General features: G+C 40.8%; 1 protein-coding gene across 1 annotated transcript in view; it reads left to right on the forward strand.

The window, feature by feature from the left end:
• The window catches only part of LOC144628954 (E3 ubiquitin-protein ligase HUWE1-like), a 58893-nt gene that overhangs the window by 24110 nt on the left and 12655 nt on the right, over window positions 1-22128 (forward strand). Inside the window, 19 exon segments of the mRNA XM_078487077.1 lie at window positions 555-656; window positions 1476-1802; window positions 2050-2199; window positions 2302-2432; window positions 2604-2685; window positions 3351-3466; window positions 3875-3926; window positions 4023-4239; window positions 7467-7542; window positions 8443-9233; window positions 10433-10677; window positions 11689-12265; window positions 12861-12935; window positions 13603-13797; window positions 14480-14821; window positions 15327-15557; window positions 17015-17293; window positions 18267-19145; window positions 20188-20519. Of these exon segments, the coding sequence (XP_078343203.1) occupies window positions 555-656; window positions 1476-1802; window positions 2050-2199; window positions 2302-2432; window positions 2604-2685; window positions 3351-3466; window positions 3875-3926; window positions 4023-4239; window positions 7467-7542; window positions 8443-9233; window positions 10433-10677; window positions 11689-12265; window positions 12861-12935; window positions 13603-13797; window positions 14480-14821; window positions 15327-15557; window positions 17015-17293; window positions 18267-19145; window positions 20188-20519 (5199 nt within the window).

Raw genomic sequence — 22128 nt, forward strand, 5'->3', positions numbered from 1 at the left:
TCTCTCCACCCAGGTGTATAAATGGGTACTGGTGGAATAAAGCTGCTGGGTATCCTGCAGTGGGCTAACATCCCATCAATGGCCCGTTTCTCGAAAGTCCAGGAAACTTTTCGAGCCCGTAAAGCAATTTTTAATTATCTGTATCTCAAAAACAGAGAAGCGTATACGAGTGAAACTTTGTATGTAGGGAACCTCTGGTCATATTTTAAATATGCGAATAAAAGTCAGCTCTGAAATCACAAGGTTTAAGAATTTGCTATGGCTTTCCGGGTGCAAAAACTTTTCGGGACCTTCGAGAAACGGGCCTCAGGGGAGAGTAGAAATATTCCTAGCTGCTTAATGCTACAGAAACTGTGATAAGCTCCGGCATTATGGGCCACTTGGCTCAAGACTTACCTATTTACCAGCCCTAAGGAATTCATTACTTAAGATTTGATGCTGCTTGTGCTGTCTTGAATCACTACTATCTTTGGTTGACTGTTATCCAGTTCTTTACCTCCAAATTCAAACCCAAGTCCTGGTGTTGAACTACATCGTCTGATTTTTCTTATTAGGAGCTTGGTTTGGATTATGACATGTTAGAAGAAGATCAAATGATGCGGGCCATAGCTATGTCCCTTGGACAAGACATAACAAGTGCCCCTGCTGATGATCAGGTATAATAATCAAGTTCTTTTATGACCAAAAATTAAAATGTCTCCCTATGCTTACATTAGGTTTGGAAAAGCTGTGAGCTTTGTTATTAAGAAATTCGAAATTGAGATTTGGTGATTCATCCAGTTTTATTTTTAGAAGCAGACATTGTCAGATTTGAAGAATTTCATAGGACAGTCAACTCTCTCTAAAAGGGACACCTTCGGGACCGGCTCCAACTGTCCGTCTTAGAGAGGTGTCTGTCTTATAGGGAGTTTAGTTACAGTAGAATTACTGAAAAACAGCAGGGACAGGACCAACACCAGGTGTCCGTCTTATGGCGGTGTCCATCTTATAGAGGTGCCCGTTAATTATAAAAGAGAGTTGACTGCATATTATGGGGCCAAGTTTTCTGTGTGCAACAGAAGAAGCATTGTCGGTATCTGCAGCTCCATATCTTATTGTGGGGTTGTTCGTAAAACCAATGCAATATTAACACACCAGCATTTCTGCATCGTTGGATTGCTTGTCATACATTGCAGGTATATCCTGGACTAAGCTGGCACATAAAAAAATGTATTCTCCTTATTGGTTGACTTATTTTAGGTTGAGTAGCTCAGGGCTCATATGAATGGCTTGCTACTCTGCGAACAAGACGAACAATGCTCCTAGCCCCCTAAAACAATAGCAACTGCTACACTAGAGAATCAGCAGAATTACCAGCTTACAAAAACTGCTACAGTACTGCTTATATTCTGTATTTTTCATAGCAAGGTAGACATGTACAATTCAGATGTGACTTAATACTTTAAGACCCTGACACTCTACTAACTTGTGTTTAGCCTGCTGCTGCTGCTACCGATGCTCCCTCTGGTGCTACTGGTGATGCCACCACTTCTACTCCTGCTGCGACAACTACCCCAAAAACACAGAAGAAGGAAGAAGAGCCTATGGAGGATAAATCAAAAGAAGAAAAAGACAGAGATGATTCAATTCCACTGGAGAAGACTGTGCTAGATCAGTTTACTGCCGACATGCTGCAGGGCTGTCTTGAAGTGTTGACTGGAATGCCTGCAACGGTGTTTAAAGCCTGTGATGTTCTCTCTGTGGTGGCTCAACGTAATGGAGAGGGGTGGAAGGAGAATACAATGATGCACATTCTAAAACAGGTGCTGTGCTTTTTCCTTGCATTAATTTTTTTAACCTTGAAAAACGGGTTTAAAGCCTGTCGTTGATTGATTTCAGGTTAATGAATTGTTGAATTCACCAGTAAAAATAATTTGATTTTTCTTACCAGTAAAAAAAAAAGGATTTTTTGTTACCAGTGAAAATGCTTTGATTCTGATTTTTCTTTTCTTTGTTTTTTTTACTGTTGTATTCTTGGTTTTTGATGGTGGTACTCTTACTTTTCTTCAGGTTACAACAGACATTGGAACCGTTTTGAAATCCTGTACTAATCAAACTGCCGACACCAAGCAACTTGAGGAAAGTATGTCACAGATGAATGGCATGGCTGAAGCGGCACGTTTGTCGTCACTTTTACATCTCACGTGCTTGTTATTTGAGGTACGTAGTTTACCAGTATATGATAACTACATGCAGTTGTTGAATAATTATTGTGATTAAAAATTAAACACATCTCCTTTTCCCAATGCTTTTGTTTAACAGGAGAAGAAATTTCAATGTGAAGCCATCATTGAGAAGTTTGGCATCCTAAACTCGTTGCTAGAGCTGCTTGAACTGTGCCAGGCAAATCTTGTACAGATCAAGTTGATGGGAAGCAAAGCTACTACACCAGTGTATGTATTCATCTCTTTCAAAAACAATGTTTATTGCAGAAAAAATTGTTCGGCAGGTTATTTTTGATGTGTGAAGCTCTGCTGGCACTAGGCATCCTGAAGTGTTGATTCTCATTGTGTACTTAAAAAGAAGTTGATTAGTAATTTCCTACATTTCTGTTTCTCATGCAGATGGTTGTCTCCACTTATACTTTTTTTGGACACCCACGAGAAAATGGCAGTCACTACTAAGAGAAAACAACTTCATGACAAGGTAGAGGAACATTAACAAGTTAACATCAGTCTTCATGCATAGAGCTGCCATCCCCTCCTGACGGTTATTAATTTTACATGTCATACTCAACTCATAATCCTCTTCGCACCTAAGAGGCACATAAGGCCGAGACTAGGGTTTACACGTAGTATGGCCTTTATTGTGGTCAACCAGTCTCTAGACAGAGTACCAATCCCATGTTTGCCCAAAATTCTTGCAGGAGTCGTGAACCTCCACAAAGGGCCAACAGACACATGACACACTGAAATTAATGGTTCCAGGTAGTAGGGTGGGAGATCCTTTTGATTCAAGCAAATAAGATTGGCACTATGTGTCCAAAGGCAGTTACTCCCACATACACTTATACAGTTCTGTATAATCCTGATTCATCGACCCCCAGTTTCTTAAAACTCCCGAACCAATTTTTGTTCCCCTTGGACAGTTCCCTCTCTACTGGCCCTTCTGTATGTCCAGATAGTAATCCAGTCTGTACTTGAGCCAACAAGCTGTTGATACACACTGAAAGCTATAAAATTAATGCTCATGCGTAGCTATTTGTTGATGAACATATTTTTAAACGGCATTAACTGCATAATGTTCTCAGTGTATTTTTTTTTTATGTTTTAACATGCTGATAAATTGCCACTGTTTTTTTTTTAATATAGTGCACTACTCATGCCTGGAAATGGTTTGATGACCGGAGTGGTCGCTGGTACAACTACAATGTCAACAACAATACAACCATTGACACAGCATACAGAAATGGAGATTCACGAGTCAGGTAATTTGTAATGTTCAGTGCAGTCACCTCTCTTTAAATGAGCAACCTTATAAAAGGGCATCTTTCACAAAGAATCACAATAATTTGAAAATATCTCATGTCAGTTGGAGGCGCGGTGGCCTAATGGTTAATGGTTAGCCTTGGCGGAGTCACTTTGTTGTGTTCTTGGGCAAGACACTTTACTCTCATGGTGCCTCTCTCAGAAGTATAAATGGGTACCGGCGACATAAATGCGGGGGGTGGGATCCTGCAATGGACTTGCATCAGATACAGGGAGGAGTAGAAAAATTCCTAGCCGCTTAATGCTATGGAAACTGGGATAAGCTATGGCAGTGTGGGCCACATGGCTTGTGGCCTACCCCTTCATGTATGTAGTTAGGCTAACTGTAACTTACTTCATTTCTCAAGGTTTATGGCAGGAAGACGACGTTATTTGGTTAACTTTTCCACCATGGTTCAGGTAAGTTTTTTTCTTGGTTATTGGTTCATAACCCTTCTTAGAGTGGCACTTGATGTTCCTATTCCTTAAACTATGTTGCACTGTGCTGTGTTGCAGGTAAATGAAGACTCAGGCAATAGACGTCCTATAATGCTGGAGGCAGTCGACAACTCCAGTAATGGTGCTTCAACAGGCAGAAGAGATGGCGCAGAGAGCTCATCAAGCCGCACTTCTGTTACTGGTGGTAAAGGAAGTGGGGATGATTCTCAGAGCTCCTCCCAGGGGAAGCCTAGCAAGAAAGCAAAGAAAGATAAACAAGACAAAGATAGCCCAGGTAACAATTTTTTGTGTTGATTTGTAATCGTAAAAGTTCCACGACACAAACAGCTCATTTGCAATCCGTGTTAATCTTTGTTTATCTTAACCAGCCTTGTTTTTTTTTTTTGGTTTATTTTTACTCCTTTGGTGTTTCTCTACCTTAGTAAACTCAGTGTTCGTATGGGTCCTGGAAAACCTGGAAAGTCCTGAAATTTTATTGTGGCACTTTCCAGGACTGGAAAGTCTTGGAAAAAGACAACTGGCCCTGGAGAGCTTTCAAAACTAACATTATAAGAAATGTATGGCAGACAGTAGGGAGAAATCAATCAATCAAACTTTATTTATAGAGGGTTACACGTAATAGTTTTACAACTAATAAATTTGTGACCCTCTCTAAATAATATTGAGATCTTGGGAGTGAATGGGTTAATGTGAATTTTGGAGTCCTGGAAAAATCAATCTGAATCCTTGAAAAGTCCTGGAAAATTGTTTGTGAATTAGGGTATGAACACTGTCACTGTAACCTGTTATTTAAGGCGCATTTACATGACAGAAAAATTTGGGTACGGACCCATCAGAAAATTGGTCCGGATCTGACGACTTTTGTAGAGAAACAGTCAAATCAAAATGGGGCCATCAGGGACCGCGGAGGGGGAGCGGCTGGTAGGGCTATAGCCCTACCACTTTTTTGGCTGGGTTAATTTTTAAGGGCTCATGAAAAGGATAATGTAATATATAGCAATAGGTAAGCCTCAAAGCGAAGCTCCACATTTATTTAAATAATCAAAGGCGCTTTGTTAGGCCACTCGTAAATGAGAATACTAAGTGTATTGGTGTAGAGCTGTGAAATGATTCTGTCTTTTTGTGAGCGGCATGTTAGTATAAAAGTTGTTTGAAGGGAGATATGATCACGTTGGTTCCTTGTGTTTACAGTGGACGCTAACGCGTTGTGTAGTGGTAATGCGTTGACTCTCCAGTCCAGCGGCCCGGGTTCGATTCTCAGCGGGGACGATTAATTTTTTTTTTTTACGACAATCTATTTTACAATTTTATACGACGTCTTTTTTTTCTTTCTCCTTTTTTATGAATCTATAAGAGATGCAAATCAAGTACTATACAGTATATTATTAAAAGGCAACAAAATTCGTCAGTTTGGCGAGCTTTTTTACGATAAATTATTTACGTATCATGACTATCGATTATCATACAATACGCTGGAACTATAAAACATTCAGAGACTGCTAAAATTGGACTTTATTCATACAATTGTCCTGAAATTAGCCTTTTAATACCCAACACAGTCGCAGTCCACAGTTCGTGCCTGGAAAATCTAAAAATTCGATCAAAACACGGAATATCAGTTCAGTGCTTCGAAGATTTTCATATTTTCTCTAAGATTATTTCTTCTATTTGTCATGTGAAATTTTTAAGAGCTATAAATCGAGCCATTCAAAGAAGCTTTTATACATACAAGCCATTAAACTTTGAACCTACAGTATCGGTCAGTGTGCTAACAACAACACAAAGAAATCTATATGCTAATTTTCAGCCCAAATGATCAGTACGCCAAAGTTGTCAAGCGGTTAGAGGTTTGGTCTTCAAAACCATAGTTGATGTTAGGAGTCGCCGGTTCAAACCTCAGAAGTGTGAAACAAAAAGTAAAAAAAAAGCAAGGAAAATTAATTTATAATTTAATGCATAAATTATTATTCATAAATTAAAGTTAACAGCCCATAATTTAATGCATAAACTATTATTCATAAATTAAAGTTAACAGCCCATCGACCGACCGACCGACCGACTGACCGAGTGAAAATTTGCATATCACTTCCCTTAACCATACTCGTTTCATTACATTCACGAGTAAAAATGACCTATAAAATGGATAAAAACTAAACCTTGCCCACGCGGAATCTATCAAAACTGCGTTCAGAAAGTAAAAACATCATGAAATTTCCTGTCTTAAAATCAGGCTCAGCAATTCAGTAGGAGGTTGTTAGCTTGCATCAGGGTCCTGTCTCTTTTTTCAGCGGACTTGATCTATTTAGTGCTTAACTTATTCTTGATGATGGCAGCCGCAGATTCTACAGCAAACAACAGAAACAAGCAAACTGGACTTGCACAGGGAATATCATTCGCAATTATTTCGGTCTCCTCATAAACAATTTTCGTTTTCCACAATTCCACGGACTAATATAGATGACCTTTGAGGACATCTTGAGAGAAAGAATGTTCTCTGTAACTCTTTTTACTCTCGGTTTCATTCAGCCTACACAGCAAACACCGTGCAACAAATTTTCCCGCGTTTTCATATCATAACTTCGTTTAGATCAAACTGAAACGTCTACATCCCCCAGTCGATCGAAAATAACGTCAATTGCTCGTTGTACGGCTATGAAAAATGCGACCAGAGACCAATAAAATTAAAATTTAACCGTGTAGCGATTGAACGAGAGCACAATTTTTTTGCGTAAAGGCGCATCGAGGTTTCGATGCACTCATACTTGAAAAGAAGACAAACAAAATAGAGCAGTTGGAAAAAAACCTCTCAGATCTTTTACTGTGTAGTGTCGCTGAGTAATTTTATCCGTTGTCTACATTTTGTCTTGCCCTGCGAGCTTTATTTGCTGTTTGTAATTTCCTTTCTTTTCTTTAGCCACGGGCGGAAAACCTCGTCGTCCCTAGGCCTAATCCGTGCGTACGTACGGCGGTACGGGGTGGCGGTGACCCCCAAAATTTCTCGGCTCGATGGATAACCATTTGCTTATGGATGCTCCGATCGCGCGCGCCATCGGCGCGCGTTGGAACTCCGCTATAAATTTTCACATGATAAACAGCGGAAAAGTGACCCCTAATGCTTGCTTGTCTTAGCCAGCTTTTTAGCCCTACCACTTCAAAATGACCTCCGCGGTCCCTGGCCATAGGTGCCTATGGCCCCATTTTGATTTGACTGTTTCTCTTCAAAAGTAGTCAGGTCCGGACCAATTTTTGACAGGTCCGTACTCAATATTCTCTGTCGTGTAAACGCGCCTTTAGACACTACCTTTAATTGGTAATTTTTTTCTTTTTTGCAAAAATGAGTTAATATTTTGTGAGACGTCTCTTTTAAAGACAACATATGCAAGGAAAATGAAGTTTGTACATGTACACCATGCAGGAAACTAAAGAGAGTTTCAGATTGCAATAATTAAAAGATAATTATTTTGAAACCCTAGCAGAAATTTCATAACTGATATTTTGCAGATGTTTCAAAAACAGAGAAGACTGAAGGACCAGTTATTCACCACTTAAACGATGACCAGAAAGCTCTTGTTATCAAGTAAGAAAAACGTAGACTGAATCCATGTTTCCCCTGTTTACTTGTTAATATACACAACTTGTGTTAACATGAATCTGAGCTGAACTTGAAAATGAGAATGTGAGCTTAACATTTTGAAGTTTGTCATGGATATTGTTATTCATTCTGACTCATCCTTGCCATTGTTAGGCATCCTAATTTGTTCCTGTCATTTGTCGAGTACTGCTCAGTTTATAAAATCAAACAGTTATGTTAAGTGTGCTATGACCAATGTGTGATTTTAATTTTGTATCTCTAAACTCTCTCATTGGGAGGCATGGTTAGTGCGCTGGGCCGGGTTGTTCAAAAGGCGATTAACGCTAACCCAGGATTAAAAGATGATCGAGGTTTTAATTTCTCTTGTTTTAAAGGGTTTTCCATAGCTAATGTTTTGTGAAGTTTGAGATTGGTCCACGTCAAAACTGGGTGACAAAAAATATTAACAGAAAACCTCAACGAAATGTTATAAAATTGAAATCAAATTTCACGCTAATCCTGGATTAGCTTAATCATGCTTTGAACAACCGGGCCCTGGGCCCTAGATTGAATGGTCTGGGTTTGAGCCCTGGCCAGGGCACTGCATTGTCATCTTGGGCAAGACAATTTACTCTCACAGTGCCTCTCTCCAACCAGGTGTATAAATGGGTACCAGCTTATTTCCTACTGGGGTAACCCTGCAGTGGACTTAGCATCTCATAAAGAGGGAAATAGAAATACTCCTAGTCGCTTCAAGCTAAGGAAACTGGGATAAGCTCCGGCCTGATGGTCCACTAGGCTTGAATGCAGACTTTACCTTACCAACCTACCAAACTCTCTCATTTTGTAATTTGTTTTTGTTTAGCTGTGCCTCTACCCATCTTATTGTCATTATCCCATTTGTAGGTGCTGTACAAGACTCATTAGTATTCCTGTATCACCAAACACTCTCCAAGCAGTCCTAAAGCTATGTCTAAGACTCACTCAAGAGCACAAGTATGCAGTGCAGTTTGTGGAACAGGGTGGAGCTCGTGCTCTTCTCTTACTCACACAAGATTCTGCAGTTGCTGGTTTTGCAACGCTGGCAACACTTCTTCTTAGGCATGTGTTGGAAGACGAAGAAAACTTAAAACACACTATGGAGAAAGTTGTTCGATCATCGGCCACAAGTAGTGTTACCAGTGCTGTTACTGGAGTGAACCAAAGCTCACCTGGGGCTAAAGAGATTAATTATATTTTACGAGTTTTAGGACCTGCCGCTTGTCGCAATGCTGAACTTTTCAAGGAAGTAGCGACAAGCTCGCTTCAGTTAGCTATAACACCTCAGCTAAAACGGACAATGATTGAAGGAGGAGAGACGAACTTGCCACCTAACTATGCTCAGATTGTTAAGCCGAGTGTGGCAAAGCATCCGAAACCTCCACCAGTGGCAAAACAGGTTCACGGTGTTGTGTGCGATCTGTTGAATGTATTATGTGCGTCTGATAGCACAGCAAGGACAATGGACAGAGGTATGCTCATGAGCCGCTCAGACAGTCAAATGCTTGGAGAGCTTGGCCGTGCTTTAGGTCAAGTTGGCGATCTGATTGCTGGTTTTAGCGGTCAGGGTGCTCAGCAGAATTTGGTGGCTCGTCAAGTACCTGCCTACACCAGACAGCTCACAGGAGAGGATGTTGAAGTCGAAGAAATGGCTCTTGGTAAGTTAATCTAACCACGATCACATGTCACAAAGATGTGACCTAATTCCCCATTCTCCCCAGCAAAACATGTTTATTTGAAAGATGTTAAATTAAAAATCAACACACATAAAACTGAAAAATTAAAATTTTAAAAGGGCTCAATTAAGCTCTGACTTGTGCTTTCATTGTGCTAAATTTAAAGTAGACAAACGTCTGCAACTTCTATAAATAAAAAATATTTTAAATTGTGTGCAACAAACAAAATTGTGTTTCAGCTTTGGTGGGGTATAAGACTCTGTTAGACTGTATCAAATGTGACATGATTGACCACCAAACTTTTCATGTTGGAAGGTATACAGCTATTTCAATAAACGTTGTCGGGTCAAAGCTTAAAGCTAAAAGGCAATACCGTATGGCGTTCTGGGTATTCACTACAATTTGCATATAAGCTTCATTAAATGCACAAATTTGTATTTCGCACGTTATTTCGTACGTGGAGAATTCACGAGTTTGTTTTTCTTCTCAGGAGGCCTTTCTGTAGCTTTACTTTCATTGTCGCTTAGCTTCGACTTTTGAAAATCCTTCTAAAATTCAGTGTGGCTAAAACCACCTAGTTTCACATGTCTGAAGAGAAAGAAAACGTGCAAATCCGCGTTGGTCGTGTCACTATATATTTTAGTATTCAGCACGCGCAGTTACTCTTTTCTTCTACCCATACTGCCTTTCAGTCTTGTCTTTTAGCTTTGATCCGGACAACGTTAACTGAAATAGCTGTATAAGTCAGATGTATAATGTAAACTTTCAATGGGAGCTGGTTGTTACAGAAGTTTGAATGAAAATGTCCTTAACCTTGTCCAAAATAAATCGTTCTAGTGTTCCAACAAGTTGCACACATTGCAAAACTAGTCACCCTGTGAAGCAACCTTATCAACAGTTACATGCTATTGCATAAGATTGTCAAACACTCACTTTAACTCTGGAGGCTTGGTGGCCAGTCACGTTGTGTTTGATAGTAACTTTTTGGCACTGTTTTACTCTTAGACGCAACTTATGGTGATAACAATTTTGTGAAGACTTGTGTCAGGCATTAGTCAGGCAAACTTTCAGATGTTTTGCACTGTACAACCTCACAGTCAAGTTATTTGATTGTGATCTGATCATAAAAGCGAAACAGAAAAATTCTGTTTTCATGTAAGTACTCTTTGTTTGCAATTTAGATTCTTCACAGAATAGCAGTCAAGGCAATTCTCAGTTATTGTTAAAAGCTGACGAAAAGAAGGACGATGTTAATGTTAAAGAAGAAAGCAAGGATTCAACACAAGAAGTTAAGACCCCTTCCAAGCCCCTGTTACCCAAGTCAGCCATTCTGAAGCTGTTAGCAGAGCTGGTTAAGTCCTATGCAGGAGTAGCACAGCTTATTACAGACTACAGTCACACTGCCAAGATGTCTTCAGCATCAGAGGTAAGTCATGTTGTAACATAAAAACCTATGGATACTACTCCTGTAGCTAGTCCTGAATATAGTTCTCTTTTTGACATCACCCAGCTTTTGCATAGTACCTTCTGTAAATAGTCCCTCCCTTAAGACACTATGTAGATAGTATTCCTGGCAGCGAAACAAACTGAAATAGTCCCCTTATCGATAATCTGCAAAGACCCCAATGTCTTTAGACCCATCCTTTTCACTTTAGAAAGTACTCCCTTTGAATAGTCTCACATTGTGCCTGTCTAGACAACCCCTCTGTGGTTGGTCATGATGCATTGTACTAGAAGAAGACAGCCCACAGGCCTTACAGACATTCCCCTTTATGTATAGTGCATCCAAATTACTGATAAAATCAAGAAGTCTTTTAAGACGTGTATACCACATGGAATAAAGAAGTATTTTGCTAACTGTGATAAATCGGTGTGTTTGCTTGTGTTCACTTCTTTTTTTTTATTAATTGCTCACACAAAAGTTGCTTAGTTTACTGTAAGTTTAGTTTTCTCTTGTATTGTAAGTTTATTTAATTCTGTAATACCTATTTTTTTCTTTATAACGTCTGCGTTGCTACCGTTGTTTTCAGTTCACTGTAAGTTTTGTTCTCTCTTGTATTGTAAGTCTTGCAATTTTGTAGTAAATAATAAAGATGGTAAATTTTTTAAGCTCGGTAATAAATAATGAAGATGAAGTATTCAACATGACACGAGCATGGGACAAAGAAAAATTCTGAGTCCCCGACGGGAATCGAACCCATGGCCTCCCAGATACCGGTTGGGCGCTCTAACCAACTGAGCTACGAGAGACTCGTTGTGAGCTGGGCCATTTCACAAGGTTGATAAGTGACACACGTCCTGCATACTGCTAGGATCAGCAATGTCGAATTCATCAAGTTTGTAGTAAATAATAAAGATGGTAATTTTTTTTTGTAATTTTGTAACACCTACTATTTCTTCTTTTGTAACGTCCGCTCTGCTTGTGTTCACTTCACAGTATGAAGGACCAGTCCTAGCCTTCATTCTAGATCATCTTCTCCCATCTGGAACACCAACTGACAATGAAGACACTCCTTCTTACGCACGCATCTTACTCGCAACAATTGCTACGTGTCACCAGGCACCTGAAGCACAGCAGACCCTCATTGCCGAGATGAAGGGCTCTCTAGGGCGAGCACTGATCCTACCAGAGTCAACTGCCAAGCACTCCAGGCTGCAAGCAATCTTCACTTTGGTGCAAACCATGATCGAGTCTGGACCACAGTCCGCCCAGCATGCTGCAGCTGCAGCAGGAGCACAACCTAACAACGTCATGAAGCTACTGCTGAAGAAAGGACTCGTCAACGACATGGCTAGGGTCCCACACAGCTTGGACCTGGCCAGCCCCAATTTTGTGGCCACCATCAACTGTTTGTTAAAGCCTATGGAGAAGCTGTCTGGTGTAGTGAACCAACAGAGTTCCAGTGGTCTGCCCACTACAGCTGGTAAAGATCAAGCACCTGGTGGTGATCTGCAACCAACAAGTGGACAGGGTGCTGTAGCCGAGTCAGAATCTCAACAGACCTCATCAGCTGGTAAGTGATTATAGAGATTTACATTGTGCAGGGATGTAGCTAAGCCGGCTCATCAACAAGCCCAGTTGGCTTTTCTGGCCTTGGAAGCACTAAAAATTTACCTTTGTCTTTGTTTTCTTGTGAAATTTCAGCCGGATTTAAGTTCTCTTTCAGCCGGTGAAATAAGCCGGCAGCCGGCCCTTAGCGCCGACCCTGAATTGTGTAGAATTCTGAAATGCAGGTTTCCTAGTTGTAAATTAGAATGTATGTGACTGTTATTTTGGCAGGAAAAAATTGTAACCCATTATCGTTATAACTAATGGGGGAGGTTTTACCAAATGTTCTATTAGGGATAACAAGTTCTTAAAAGGTTTGTTAGTTCATACTTTTACAATCCCAAAATGGCCAAACTGTCCTCGAGTAATTAGCTAAGACTGTTTGCAGTTTCACAGCATGGTTTCGGCTATTGATCCCACTGTTTTAGTCCACTGAAAAGTATGAATCTCCAAAATGTTTCAAACTGATGTTTTTTGCTCGAAAGGTGTTTATTTAAGATAAGTATTTTAACCAGAACAGTTACTTATTTCTCAAACTGATTCTGTTGTTGATGTGTTAGGTCAGACAACTGAAGGAACCAATGAACAACAGGCAGATGAGAGCCAGCAATCAACTGATGCAACACCTAGTCAAGGTACACACCATCACTACAAAGTGCATATCTTCCCTAATGCTTTTCTTATAATGCTTTGTAATTTTGGTAAGTTGTTCTACCATGGCTAAACTTAAAACACACAGACCTTATTCTCAGGTACAAGGTATGCCTCATGAGGTGAACCTAACATTCAAGTTTGTGGATGAAACCACAGTGTGCAATTATATAAATGAACAACATTGGGCAATACCCTTATGAAGTGTTATAGAATTTGGAGTGTTTTTTCACTCGGTAAATGCAAGCTTATCATTTGAATCAGTACTTGTATAGCTTTCAATACTCTTTTGTGTAGCTGGGCTGCAAGTAATTTTTTTTTCAATTGAAAGGACATATGTCCTACTAAGACACCATCTTGGTCGGACAAAACAAAATTCTGGTCGGACAGGTTTTTATTCACTGTTGCCGTAAAATGATTTACGATCAAAAAATTGTCCGGCATCATGTCCGACCACACTTGGGATTTAGTCGGATATGAGCAAATTTTGGTCGGCCAGTGTCCAATGACCGACTGTTATTTTCAGCCCTGGTGTAGGGTTTTGTTTCACATATCAGCTCTCAGTGACCTGAAAGGGATCCATAGAAGTGTTTTGAGAATACTGTGGTTCCTTGAATTCCCTGAATAATCATTTTGTCGTAATACTTTCAGTTGGCATGATTGAAGACTCGCTAGCGTCTGATTCTCAGCCTGATAATGTAGCTGCTACTGGGGATTCTTGGGGCCTTCCAGAAATCTCCGGCAGAGGCATCATCCCAATGGCTTCAGAAGAAGAGCTTGAAGAACTACAGGACATGGTTGATGAGTTGTTGAACTCTGATGGCAATGATGGCCAACCTGGGCAAGGTATCATTTAAATAACAAAACAAGATGGAAAATTGATTTGATTTGATTGTCAAAACTCTATTTCTTAGAAATACTGCATTACAATAAGCTTTATACCATAAAGCAGAAAATTTTTGCACGCACATTGGTTGAAAGTTATGGTTGATGATAGTTTAGACCATTAAAATGACATATAACACAATGCAAGGCAAATTTCAGAAAACGTGAGATGTCCACACAGGTTTTCTAAAAGACATCATCAAGCGAGTTGTAAAAAGGCAGCTGAAACATTTAGGACAAAATTGTCTCACATTTATTGGCTTCAAGTAAAAGAGCGAACTTACGAGTATCACATGCGCTTGACTCACTGATTTTCCTTCTAATTCGCCAGTAAATTTTCTGTGTTGTGGTATAAAACAAATCGACCACATTTTCCCATGGTCTACTCTCTTACAGACCATAGAAAATGACACCATAAAATGTCCAAAACTTTGCAGTGAAACCACTTGAGTTTTGAGCATTTGACATCATTGCTATGGTCTATAAGGGTGTAAACCATGGAAAAATGTGGTCGATTTTGTTAAATGTCACAGACACTTTTGTACGTCGGAGAAATTACCTTAAAACTTCACGACAATAGTGCCTTTGATAGACTCTAAGATGTAACATGGTTCATAAATCAACACTCTCTTTTGACACTTAGATGTTGACAGCAACATCCTTTCAGAGCATGTGACGACTCGTCGCATGGCTGACGGTCGCATGGTGGAGGAGACCACCTATGTCATTGACCCTCATTCCAGTGACAGCGACGACAGCTCTTCCAATGGTGACAGTGGTGGAGAGGATGTCGGTGAAAACTCTGACGATAATGATGATGATGGGAGAGGTGCGGACGACGAAACCATGGTTATCACTTTTGAAGATACAGGCGATCATGATGATCATGATGATCACGATGATGATGATGATGACGACGACGATGATGATGACGATGATGACGATGAGGAAGAGGATGAAATAAGTACTGTGAACAGACCAGAAGGTATGCTGATTATAACACAGTATCATTCTTTGGCTGCGCAGTAGTGGCTCTGAACCCTGCTTTCATTTTACATATCCTTGGCTATTTTTTAATCTCACCCAGAGAAAGGAGAACTGAAGGACTCAGGCCGTGTCTTAAATGCTGTCGAGTAGGGACCAGAAATGTAGAAAATTTGGGAATAGCAGCTTTGTTTTACAAGCTCAAATACAAGCTGTTACTTTAAAATTTGAGTGGTTTCAAAAAGCCCTTGCTTTCTTGTCATTAAACCTTGGTAGACCCTCTATCAATAAGTTACAACAAAAAGCTATATGCGAGCAAGTGAGAGAACTAGGTTCAAATTGAAAATGTGAAATTGTGTGGAAGTTCATAGGTTCGACTCTGCTAAATGTCAGAATTTTTTCCTAGTAGCTTGTGTCATTGACCAATAAACATCCCTCAGTTTTCTAGATTTTATGTTGCATCAGATGCAAGGGATAAAATTGAGTTATGTGATTACATCCTTCAGGTGGCATCAGTGTAAGAGAGGCTGGAGTGATAGAAGAGTCCGGTGGAGTTGATGTGATGGAAGAAGAGGGAGATGATGACGAAGAAGATGATCATGATGAGGACGATCATGATGATGATGATGACGAGGGCGGCAGTGACATGGATGAGGATGGCACTGACATGATAGGAGATGACTCCTTGAGGATTTTTGAGGAGGATGCCATCTATCTACCCTTCGATGAAGGTTCTGGTCAGTGCTCTGTCACTTTTTGTCATTGGCATAAATACTAGTAATGCAACGCTTTCGAGTGGTATACTATGGAATATCCCACGAGTCACTTGTATTTTCTCCGTATACACACGAGCCTTTAGGCGAGTGTGTATGCCAAGAAAATACAAGTGACAAGTGGAATATTCCATAGTATACCACGAGAAAGTGTTGTGTAACTATTTTATACCATGCCATAGAAAATACGCTTACTAAATTTCGTTGAGAATAAGATCGCAGGGCACGATGGGAAGGTTGGGTTGAATACCGTCGAATATACAACGGCTTTCCTGTATTCTGATTGGCTGTATTTTCTATGGCATGGTATAAAAGACACAATGACATCATGGTTAGTGCGCTGGAATCTGGATTGAGTGGTCCGGGTTCGAGCCCTAGCTGGGGTCATTGTGTTGTGTTGTTAGGCAAGACACTTTACTCTCACAGTGTCTCTCTTCTCTCAGGTGTATATATGGGTAATGGCAAATTTAATGTTGGAGGGGGGGGGGGGGGGGGGGGGTAACCCTGAGATGGATTCACATCCCATTCAGAAGAAGTAGATACTCCCAGTCACTTATTGCTACCGAAACCGGGATAAGCTCCAGCACCACAGGCCTACGTTTACAAATCAGCCATCTTTGATCCTACATTTTACATCTCAAGACTTCTCAATAATGTCAGAAAGTCCCCAACATTGATTTTGAAAAAAAATATAAAAAAATATGGGAATGCAAAAACCACAGCCTTAACTAAAAAATGTCATATTTGAGTATCACAGCTTATCATAACATGGTTACTATGAAAACTAAGTCGTGTTCAAGCAAAAACTTAAGACGGATTCCGCTGAAGGTTCGAGCAATGAGTGCGAAAATTAAGTACCAAAAATCTACTCATAGCACGGCAACATTTTGTATACTATTTAAAAGATCTTATCGAAATTCATTTGTCTTAGTGACCCTGTAATTAAATTCTAAAGCATTCTCGAGAAAATTAAAGTCAAACCTCGTAAAAATGTTTAAAACGTGCGCCATTTTGTTTTGAACTGGCGCGAAACGTCCGTTTTAACTGAAATACAGTATTGACAACTTCAAATCCATTTTTCTCTCGCGGGGTCAGCTTGAGTGCTAATTTTTTGGCAGGTTTTTGTAAGCTGTACTTAAACTGTTACCATGCTAAGAGGTCTTTTTGGTAACTTTATTTTTGCCTGTATTGCTCGAATGTTGGGCGGAAACCATCTTAACAAGCCAAAATTTCCCCTGAAGTCGCAAAGTTTAGTCATAAGTTCTTTTTAAGTCACATTAGTTCGAGGTGCTCCCAGAAACTTTCTTAATCTCACTTTCCTTCAAGGTAGAGTCAGCTTTGCTTTAAACAGCAAGGATCTTCAGGTAACATGTCATCTCATGTCACTTTAATGAGTAATCTTGAACTCGTGTGATATTTAGGTCGCCATCTTGGCTGGATGAGTGGTCCTCACGGTGGTCGATTTGCAGGCACATTTATGATGACTGTGTCTCAGGACGATGAGCCAGAGACCATTTCCAACATGGCCCAGCGCCTGTCCCGTGTGCATGGCCTCCGTATGACACCCAGGCACCACACCCATCAGTCACAGACCATCCATTTGTCACATCCCCAAGGTGTGAGTCAACCCCCTCTGCCGACTGTTGTTCAGAACCTGTTGGGACCAGAGAGTTCATCAGATGGACCGCAGTTCAGTACAGGTAAGTTACGAATTGAAAGGAACTGTGTCACGGATTTGAGCCAAATTTAGGCATGGGAAATGACCATCAAATTTGTTGAAATATAAAAATAGCCTCTTAAAACAGTGAAGGAGGGTTTTAATAACACAGCAAATACAAAAGAAGGTACGGATGGCCAAAAATGATGAAGATTGAAACGGATTTTGACATGGGTTTTTGAAATACTGTTAGGCTGAACAATTTTCAGAGTTAATCTTATTTGCTTGTAACTTTAAATTATAACGCCTGGGAGACACATGTGGTCGCAACGAAGCTATGGTTTTGTCATTCAGATTCATTGAAGTAATTTCTTTCCAAACATTAAGTCTCATAGCGAATATTGGCAAAACGTAATGAAATAAATTAACTCAGCTGTGACACAGTCCCTTTAAGGCCCTAACATAGATACTGCAAAGTGAAGATGGATCCCTGTGGAGAAAATTTGACTTTCCTTGACATTTTTGATTTGTAAATATTGTAAGTGTTTGTAACGAGGAATTTGCGCTTTGGTGCAACCACATTTAAAGAGACACTGTCCTGCCGAAAAAGCAAAATTTCACTCAGCTTATTTCCACGTCATATTGCCAATTGCCGCCACCAAAATATACAGCTTTCTTGGATAAAAAGATTCCATAGAGCAAACCAGAAGCAGTAGTTTTGAGATAAAGTGCAGGATTGCAAGGGTTGAAATGGATTACAGTCTAAGAAATTTGATGTCAAGAAAACAAACTCGCCATTCTTGTGGCAGTTTCACCTTTCTAGCTGTTACTTTATCTGTTTAGTTATTTGTTTCTATCACTTAAGTTTTGGCAATGATTTCTTCCGATTTAAAGATAATAAAGTAAACTTAAACCAAGCTCCTTGCCATAATCATGGAAACACGATATTTCAGGCAGGACATTGTCCCTTAAAAATGTGGGGCAACACACAAGAAAGATAATCTTTTTCTTTGCAGGTGTGAGTCACAGAAGCAGACATTTGGCACAAGACGAGATTCAGGTGATTGCAAGAAGTACTGAAGACGGCGTCACTGATGAGATATTTTTTGAAAACTTTAATGAGGGTGCTCCATCCAACGTGCCATCTGCTTTAACACGCTGGGCAGAGGAAGGCCAGATACTAGACCCACAGGGTATTCACTACTGCATTGCTGCTGTTAAGCCTGAAATTGTTCCCATACTGCTAAAGCGCCAGGCAGAAGAGATTGCCAAGGGGAGAGCGGAAGAACAGAAGAAGAAGGCAGAAGCCCAGGCGAAAGCTGCTGCTTCCAAGAAGGAGGAGGAAGCGAAGAAGAAACAGGAGAGCAAAGAAAGTGGTGGAGAGTCATCGACAGCAGCTGAGGGCAGTACATCTGCAGAAGCAGATGCCGAAGCTTCCTCCGAAGCGCAGAATGAAGGGATGCAGATCGAACAGCAGCCTGGAGAAGCTGCAGTGTCAGAACCTGTAGCATCCGAAACAGGGGCCGTGGAAGATGCGTCAATGCTGGTGCGAATGTACATGGACGAACCTGCTGCCGAGACCTCAACTACATCCACCGATCAGGCTGTGGTGAGAACATCAACCCCTGTTAATGAGAGTGACGACCAGCCCTCGTCAACACCCACCAGTATGTCTACCACCCCCGCCACCTCAGTCGTTCAGGACATTATCAGTGCAGCTACGGTGGAAGCAGCTAGCCTGAGCACAGGTGACGAGGAGGTGGTAGCACCAGCTGCAGACAACAGTCAGGCTTCTGCTAATGAGGCTGAGAGAACAGAACAAGAGACTGGGCAGCAGGGAAGTGACGGTTCGCCAATGGCTCTAGAAGAAGAAGGCTCTTCTGTGACACCAAGCGGTGAGTGTGTTAAATTTTTGCTGTTAGGCCAGAATTAGTTAATAAGAGACACTTTTTCTGGTAGTTTCACTGCACAAAGTTGGTCAAGTTGGTTCTGCTTTTACTAGTATACGCTTTAAAAAATATGCAGCACTCTTTTCCAATCAAACGCAAAGGCGTCTTGGTCAGGTGTGATTTCCCGTACTTGGTACACTGTACTAGTTACGTGTATTTGCTTAAACGTAACACGTTTACTAGTAACTTAACACGTAACTAGTACAGTGTACCAAGTACGGGAAATCACACCTGACCAAGACGCCTTTGCGTTTGATTGGAAAAGAGTGCTGCATATTTTTTAAAGCGTATACTAGTAAAAGCAGAACCAACTTGACAAACTTTGTGCAGTGAAACTACCAGAAAAAGTGTCTCTTATTAATAGAGTTCTTATCGTTTCATTATCTTGCTTTTGCGTCTCGTGACTGCTTTGATTTTGGGTTCATAACAAATGTCAAACAGAAGAAATGTATGGAACAAATTATTTACTTTAAGCTCGCCTTGTCAGAACTGTTTTACAGTTCAGGGTTTGTATAGGTCATGCAAAACCTGGAAGGTCATGGAATTTTAGAATTTCATTTTCCAGGTCTGCAAAGTCATTGAATTTAAGTGTGGGTCATGGAAAGTCATGGAAAATCATGGAAAATGGTGTTGACTGCACAAGGGTAAAAACATACCCAAAATCAAGATAATGTTTGTCAATTTCATTGACAAATGGTCGAATTTAGGTCATGGAAAACATTGAAAAGTCATGGAAAAGGTCATGGAAAGATATGGAATTTTAAAAGCCCAAAAGAGTACGAACCCTGCAGTTGCCATCATCCATGCACAACTTGTTTAGGTGATGTTAAAATGATGGCTTGTAAGGCAAACCTTAGCCTTTGAATGCAAGGCTGTACAGCTGTGAGAAGAGAATGAGCTCGTGATTGTACGCTACGTAAACCCTGTTTTGAAACGTACTTGTCCCACCACTAACAATCTTCCCGTTATGCTTTTATTTACAAACTAGCTGGCTTGGCAGAACCCACACCACCTGCCTCTGTCGCTGCACCGTCAGATGGCGACACAGCAGCCGGGCCTGCCCCAGATGCTGAGCAGCCTGGCACTAGTGGAGAAGCCTCGGCTCTAACAATAGATGGAATTCCTATTCCTGATGGTGTGGATCCGTCGTTTTTGGAAGCATTGCCGGAAGCTATTCGTCGCGAGGTTCTAGCTGAACACCTTGGTTGGCGTCCACCGCCGCCGCAAAGTAGCGGTGCAGCCAACGAGAATGAGGGCGGTTCCGACTTGAATGTGAGCCCCGAATTTTTGGCTGCCCTCCCCCCTGATGTGCAAGAAGAGGTACGTGAAACGTTTTCTTAGGAAACGCTCTTAGTTTAGACGATCTTTTACACTACATTATGCCGTTAAGGTGACTCTGTTATGCAATTTCACGCCATTTTAGGCCATTCTGTGGCGCTATGTCACTCCCTTTCTGGGAACCTCGGTGACGCCGTGACGCTATTCTATGCTGCTCTGTCACGCTAGGTCGTATTTTTCAGGCGATTCTGTGATCCCTTGTCACGGTATTTTGGATAATTTTATTGTACTAGGTTATTCACTTTTAGCCGATTCTGCTACGCTACGTCACGCTATTCTAGATACAGCTTATTCGAGAAAGGTTGTCGGAAAAAAGCACAAAACTGCACGCGACAAGACCGAAAGTTTGTACGAGTAGAAGTAGAGAGCCACTGCACGTGCTGAATACTAATAACATGGCGACATGACAAACGTGAATTTGCACGTTTCCTTTCTCTTCAGACATGTAAATATAAGGTATTTTTAGCAGGGCGCGACAAAAGTGCTGTCCGATAGCCCGGGGCTAGTGGAATTATCCGTCGGGCTAGCGTATTCTGATCACGGGTTGCCCGACGGGCAAGAAACGTTGTTTTTTTTAAGACAACCTTCAGAAATAAATGTGCATCAGACAAAATAGACTAGAGGAAAAAATTTGGGGCTCAAAAACGTGACTCACTGCATCCTTGGAGACAAAAACTCCTGGTTTTATAGTCGCCAACTTGAACGTGACGACTATATTTCTCTCTGTTAAGATGAGTAACGGCCATTTTCTGAGGAATTGTGTCTTTTCAGAAAATTATATTGGAAGATCTTTGCTTCTAAAGCATTCACAATAAGAAAAAAAGTAATAGTTCTCCAATCCATGGTATTGCTTTGCCATAAAGTACTCCATCACTTCGTAAAACTTGCAAATGGCTGACCGTTTTTGAAAACGCCCCAAAATGCATTGCAGGCATTGGGTACGTCATGTATGCATATGAATTATATCTCTTGAAATGTGTCCTTCAGGATCCTTCATATTTGCAAACTTAGTTGCCACAAAATCGTTATGTGTTTGTTTTAATTCTTGTGGTAAGATTATTTTCTTTTTCTTTTTGAATATTTATGTATTTATTGTCTCCAAAGGAAAAACAATTTTAAATTTGCATATAATTAATTATGCAAATTACCTTCGGGCTAGCTCCTCAGAGCTTTGGGCTAGTAAGATAAAATAACAGCTTGCCCGAAGGGCAAGCTGCCTTTTTTATTTTTGTCTCACCCTGTTTTAGCCACGCTGAATTTTTGAAGAATTTTCAAACTCAAAGACATGGGACAGTAAAAGTAAAAATAAAGAAAAAGCCTCCTGAGAGGAAACTCAAAATCTTCACGTGCAAAATTCAAACTTGTACATTTACTCTAGATTTCCTCTAGGCCAATATGCAAAATTCGGGGAGGCGCGGTGTCCTAATGGTTAGCGCGCTCGACTCCGAGTCGAACGGCCCGGTTTCAAGGCCTGGCCGGGGCGCCGAGTTGTGTTCTTGGGCAAGACACTTTACTCTCACAGTGCCTCTCTCCACCCAGGTGTATAAATGGGTACTGGCGAATTTACTGCTGGGGGGTAACCCTGCGATGG

The sequence above is a fragment of the Oculina patagonica genome, chromosome 10 (assembly GCF_052425735.1).
Source record: "Oculina patagonica isolate OP01 chromosome 10, crgOcupat, whole genome shotgun sequence".
NCBI lineage: Eukaryota > Metazoa > Cnidaria > Anthozoa > Scleractinia > Oculinidae > Oculina > Oculina patagonica.